General features: G+C 40.0%; 1 protein-coding gene across 1 annotated transcript in view; it reads left to right on the top strand.

Annotated features, from left to right (window-relative positions):
• The window catches only part of lrrc7 (leucine rich repeat containing 7), a gene marked incomplete in the record, with an annotated part of 55,654 nt that overhangs the window by 21,439 nt on the left and 27,484 nt on the right, over positions 1–6,731 (top strand). The window contains 4 exon segments of the mRNA XM_014017770.1: positions 684–897; positions 2,753–3,259; positions 4,854–5,078; positions 5,166–5,400. Coding sequence (XP_013873224.1) covers positions 684–897; positions 2,753–3,259; positions 4,854–5,078; positions 5,166–5,400 — 1,181 coding nt within the window.

The raw sequence follows: 6,731 nt of genomic DNA, 5'->3' as shown, positions 1-6,731 counted from the left end.
CAGAAATCTTTGCTTGAATCTCAAACTTTTGATTGATGCTCTGCGTTTTTGGTTGAACTCAAAAATGTTTTAAACTCAGAGAACAAGAAAATCTGGGCGGGGCCTAAGGAGGAACTATGTAAGACGTGTCCCTATTGGTTAGAGTGGACTGAAGCGATTTCCTGGTGTACCAGGAATTTAATTTTATTAATACTTTTTTTTGGATTGAATTTTTTTTATTGAAACATTTTTTTTGATTCAATAATAAAGAAACAAAATTACCTTCATATTACTGTTGATATTTACAACAAAATAAAAAAACATGCCACTTGCTTTACAACTTTCCAGAGCAGTTGTCTTTTTTCCCCCTTTTTTTTGCTGTTTTTAGTAGTTCAATAGTTTATAACTGAGCCTTGCAGTGGGCTGAACTTTGGTCAAATATGCGATGCAGGTGATTTTTTATTTTTAGTTTTGTTAAAGAGAGTGACTCAGTGGAGGGGACACTTTGCACCAAGTAAAATTGTTGTATATTGTAGGCTTGTTGATTTGCCGTACCTGCAGGAATTGAAATGTAACAAAGAGGTTTGATTTTTTTTTAATCTATGCCAAACCTTGTCAACAGTTGTACAGAAACTATTAGAACAACAAACGTGACATTTTCCCTGAATGGAGACACTTGTGGTTGTGTGTCTGTCTCTGTTCAGAGTCCACAGATGAGGAGGTAGATAAGCTCCACTGTCTGAACCACAGCGGCTCCTCAGCCACCTACTCAGACTACTCTCCCTCCCAAGGCTCCTCAGGCTCCTCCAATCCGTCCGCCAACACGCACTCGCACCCGCATTCTCACGCACACCCGCACACCCCTGCCCTGCCGGCCCCCAACAAGGACCAGGCCCCTCAGACCCACTGGACCAACAGGTAGGCTCACCTTCCCCGTGTTTCTTGTCCTCCTTTCCTCAGTCGCCTCATCTTCTCCGTCATTTCAAACCCCACTTTAATCTTCTGCATCCTAACTCATCCATCTTCCCTCCCTCCATCTTTGTGTGCATTCCTCTATTCTCTGCTTGCTCAGTCAAGGTCAGGGAGACTCATTAGGATGCTGCAGATATTTTTTTATTTAGGGTCTTTTCTCTCTGCTTAGATGCAAATGCATGCAGTCTCTGCTCCTCTGTGTAATAAGTCTATTTTTCTCCATAGACACATAAAAAAGCAAATAAAAGGAGAAGTCCTCCTGTTGAGGTTATTACTCTGGTTGTTGTGCACGTATGATTGAGGTGGACATGTCTGCAGCTGGGAAACTGCATTAAAATGATTTTGAATTATGTTTTGAATTAGTTTTTAGCAATAAACAACAAATTTAATTTATTATTGCGTATTATACACTGCTCGGCCAAAAATGAAGTGTCCACCTGGGTTTAACTAAGGTCTATGATGTGGGGTTGCTGCAGTTGGTCAGGGCTAGGTTCAGGTGCTCAAAGAATGAGGTCAGCTGACTACCTGAATATACTGAATGACCAGGTTAYTYCAKCAATGGATTGTTTCTTCCCTGATGGCACGGCCATATTCCACGATGACAATGCCAGGATTCAGGGGGCTCTTATTGTGAAAGAGTGGTTCAGGGAGCATGAGACATCATTTTCACACATGGTTTAGCTCCACAGTGTCTATTGAGAATCTTTGGGATGTGCTGGAGGAGGCTTTCAGGACCTATACTGTTTGCCATCTAAACAATCTGGACCGTGGTCTTACAAGTGCAGCTGTGCATTTTTATGCCGACGATTCAGTAATTTATTGTCGTGCAAAATCATTTGCCCTTGTTTTTGAGCACTTGCAGTCCTCTTCTGACATCTTTCAGTCTCAACTATTACAACTTAGACCGTTACTGAATGCAAGTAAGATTAAGGGCATGTTATTTTCTAACAAGAAGAAGGTGCCTGCATTTCTCCCTGTTATTACTACCACACAGGGTGTTCCCATTGATTTTGTAACATCTTATTCAGTATGTTACTTTGTTGTGATGCGTGTAACAGGTCTCTCTTGTAAATGAGACAATGAGTCTCAAGAGATTTTCCTGTACAAATAAAGGATAAATACAAAAATAAATAAAAATCATCAATGCAAGATCTTGGTGAAAAATGAATGCAACACTGAATGGAAATCAATCTTGGGACATTGCAGAAGCTTATCCAAACAATGCCACAGCAAATGTGTGCTGTATCAAAGCTAAAGGCGGTCCAATGAGATACAGTATTGGTGTGACCTTTATTTTTTTTTGGTGACAACTTTTTTTTGGCCAGGCAGTGTATTTGTCAGTATGAACACAGAAGGACAAACATGCCCTTCATATACAGACTGTGCTCTCTTCTCTCACTCCCTGATGCCTCTCTGTGCTCTAAGGGACTCCTGCAGTGGGAATTGACTTTTTGGCATTTTTTGACATTAAATTTGTTATTTTACATGCCCTGGGGTAGAGAATACATGACAGTCTGTGCACTTGATGGTTTCTTCTTTTTTTTTTTTTTTTTTTTTTTGGGTGCATCCTTCCAAAAAATTATATTTGCAAACGACAATTTTGTTATTTGGCACTCACACTCCTGGATACATAATAACTCACATGTGTCGCTGCTCAAAGGCTTTTAAGAAAACACAAAGAATAATCAGAAACATGGAAAGGAAATGTTGGTGTTCCCACTAATCTGTTTGTAGAACCTAAGTAAAATCCAGCCCATTTTAATATAATGTGTAACTAGTGTTTTTTTTTCTGTCTTTGCAGACTTGCCCAGTCATTCCCTAAGCCCATTGACTCCAAGCCCCTGCTCTCCCAGAGGGAAACCCCTCCATCAGGAACCCTACAGCATCGTGGAGATCGGCGTCCCCTCAGCGAGCCCTTCGACTGGGCTGAGGCCCCTCACTACGACAACACGGGCTTCGACGCCGAGGAGTCTCCTCTGGACCCTTCGTCGTCCAACACCAGCCAAGGGAACCCCCCGCTGGGCTCCAAACCTCGCAGCAATTCGGCTCACGGCCGCCGCCCCCTCCTCAGGCAAGATCGAATTGTAGGAGTTCCCTTAGAGCTGGACACTCAGACACTCCCCTACCACACGAACCAACGCAACAACCCAGACAATGACCTGCAGTCCTCTGGACCTCCTTCCCAGAACCCCTGGCAGAACTGGACCAGGACCCCCAGCCCGTTAGAAGACAGAACTGCTTTCCCTTCAAAGCTGGACTTGACGCCCACCTCAAGTCCCAACCCTGACCGCAAGGACATAGACTCAAGGTAAGTGACTGAACATGAGCCAAGTTTATCTCAGTTCTAAGACCGACGTTCACAGCTTTTTAAGTCATTGTGGGAGGAGGGGGTCTCTGCAGTCACTAAGTAGGAGTTTCTTATTTTGTGGACGTAGTTTGCCCAAGACATGATTGGTCAGATTGACGGTGAGGTTTGAAGAAGCTGGGATCAGCTTGGTCAAATTGACCCGGAATCACCAATTTTTTAAAATATAAATATTAATATTAGCCATAACTTGAGACAAGAGGGTGATAGCTACACAAAATTTGAACTCCTTACATGTGAAGGGATGTGTAACAGTTTGGATCGGTCAAAACATTCCTAGCCAGTCCATAAAAAGATCACTAACAATGAACATGACTTAATATTAGTCATAACTTGAGACACAAAGTTGCTTGCCTCATGAAATTTGAAGTCAATAAATTATGTTTACATATGCTTACATGTTCAAAATATTTTTTTATTTGTCATTGTTCTGTTTTAAACTTTACATAGACAGTCAATAAATCAAATTATTTTACAATTACCTTTACTTCCTCTTTTAAGTTGCCCCCACAAGACAAGTCAATCCGACCAATCACGGTTAAGACAAACTCCGCCCACATACCAATTCTGCCAATCACAATTAGGGCAAATCCGCCCACGCCAAGACCTCCACCAATCATGGTTAGGGTATACTCCGCCCACAGAACATGTACTGCAGGGACCCCTACTTGTGATGTGTTAATTACAGCTTTGCTCCATTAATTTTATTTAATTAATAAAAAAAAACTAGTTAATGTTGAAAATCTTTCAGCTTTCAGTTTGTTCTACAATGGTTTTGAAACAATAAAGTAATACATTTAATGGAACAATAATAGGACTTTATTGTTCTGTTTGACACTATTATGTAATCATTTATTCTCAGACAAATAAGGTTTATAAATTAGATTACTGCATTATTAAAATGAATTGTTTGTATTTCATTATCTAGATATTTATTGGACCTAACTTAGTCTTTGACTATCATAATTTTAATATGTTTGGGGAAACTGTAGCCTTTTTTCTGCTGTTCACTGCTAACCTGGTAAAAACCAGACCCTTGTTCTTCACGTTGCTTCGTACAGAGGGTCTGGACTCTCGGCCATTGAGAAGTGATTTCTGGCTGGAGGCGTGAACTCTGTTGAGGTTTAAAATGATTGAATCTGATTTACCCAGTCACTAATGTTTGGCCATGATGTATGTAGTGCGCCAGCTCGACCGTGAAGGAAGCTAAGCTAAGAAGCTAATCGGAAATTGCGTGCGCTGTAAACAACCATCTGAGCCGAACGAGATGGTTGTAAATGATGCTGCGAGCTTTGAGAGACACATTTAATTTATTATGGAAGGGATTTGTTCACTTCCTCTGCTGCTATTGCTAAACTGCAGGCAGACTAAAACAGCAGAAAATCGATGTCATTGTTCACAACTCCTCCTCCTGCTGATTGACCCAGTTGAAATTCTACCAGAGCGCAACTGTTGGAAAGCGAGGGCCAGGCTAGCTCACTGCTTGTTCCTGTTAGTAAATTTCATGACTGAATCGTTCCTTGTGTTTTGCTGCAAGGTTGGAACCAAGTTCAGGGCCTTTGCCGGGAAGCTGGACATACCATGACAAACAGGGGGAGCAGAACAGGAAAGATCAGCTCACGGTCAGTGGGGGCAACAAGGTAACGGTGGTGATGAGTAAAAGCTCCGACCGTCTGTCGCCCATGATGAGGGAGACCAGATCCAAGTTTAAGAAATCACAAAGCATAGATGAGATTGACATCGGCTCCTACAAAGTCTACAGGTATGTTTTGTTCAAGTGTGCATTTTTTTATTTAGTAATTGGGTTTTATTTACATTTAGACCACAACTGTTCCATCTCTTTTGACAGTATTCCCATGGAAAGCTATAGTTCATCCATTGAGCAGCAGACTAGTTTGGACCGTCCTGAGCTCCCTGGTTCTATGGAGCAGACCAGCATGTCACGGTCTCAGTCTGCTCCCATGTTGGATGACGAGCTGGGCTTCCCGGGACACGGAGCTGGAAACCACAATCAGTCCATACAAAATCAAAAACCTACCATTCCACAGAAGGCCTATCACTTTGACCATAACTACAACCCCCAGGTCAGGCGCTTTTACTTGTTTTTACTTGTGTGCAGCATTTTGACATTCATTCATTCATTGTTCTTCTGTGGCAGCACCCCTAAATTACGGAGTCCCTCAGGGTTCAATCTTAGGCCCTGTTTTGTTTATATTGTACTTGCTACCTCTTGGACACATTTTTAAGAAATATAATATTTATTTTCACTGTTTTGCAGACGATGTCCAAATATGCATGCCCATAAAGAAAATACATGATAAATATGATTCCCTACAATCTCTAACAGATTGTTAACTGAAGTTACAGTAGTTAATGGATGAACCAAAATTTTCTTCACCTGAATCAAAATAAAACTCAATTCATACTTTTTGGGTAAAAGAACCTTATTACTAAACCTGACCAAATTCTTGGTTCTCTAGCCCTTTTTATTAGTCTTCTGTTAAGAATCTTGGTGCCATTTTTGACAGTTGTTTGAAATTGGGTAAGCAGGTGAGTGCTGATGTGAAATCAAGCTTTTTTCATCTGCGCCTTCTAGCAAAGGTAAAATCAAGTTTTTGTTTTAAAGATTTTGAGAAATGTATTCATGCATTTACTACTACACGCTTAGGTTACTGTAACTATTTATACAAAATCTTGGACCAATCTTCTTTACAACGTCTCCAAATGGTTCAGAATGCTGCAGTTCGACTCCTAACTGGAACCAAAAAACATGATCCACATAACTCCAGTACTGGCTTCTCTGCTTTGGCTGCCAGTTTCTTATCGCATTGAATTCAAAATTCTTTTATTGGTTTTTAAAGCTATAAATGGCTTGGCCCAAGCCTATCTTAAGGATCTTCTACATCAGGGGCTCTTAACCTTTTTGACCTCTGGGCCCAATTTGTTGAACATAAAGTGACACGAGGCCCAGTCAGACATTACCAATAAATGGATCAAAATGATAATTATTCTAAATCTTGGTTTAATTTTTATTGTATTTATATCATAACTAAACTAACATACTGTAACTAAATTAAATACACTTACAGTTTAAAAGTAAAACTTGTGTAAAATAATCACAAGACATGATTACGACAAACACATTTATATTGTAACCTGCCCAGAACAATTATTTGAACAAATACAAAGGACAGTAAACAGACCACTCAGGCTTATCAGCAGAAAAATATATATTTTTAACATAAACAATAACAAAATCAGACAATTCAAAAAAAATTGTGGGCATAAAATAAATAAATTACAAAATGTTTAATGTAAATGTTTCAAATAAAAACTGTAAAAATAAATTTGATAATGAACAAATGAAAATATAGCCTTTTTAAACATTTGCAACAACCAGAAGCTGCTCTTCATA

The sequence above is a fragment of the Austrofundulus limnaeus genome, unplaced genomic scaffold (assembly GCF_001266775.1).
Source record: "Austrofundulus limnaeus strain Quisiro unplaced genomic scaffold, Austrofundulus_limnaeus-1.0 Scaffold176, whole genome shotgun sequence".
NCBI lineage: Eukaryota > Metazoa > Chordata > Actinopteri > Cyprinodontiformes > Rivulidae > Austrofundulus > Austrofundulus limnaeus.
The sequence above is the reverse complement of the archived record's forward strand: the minus strand, read 5'-3'. Positions and strand labels throughout refer to the sequence as shown.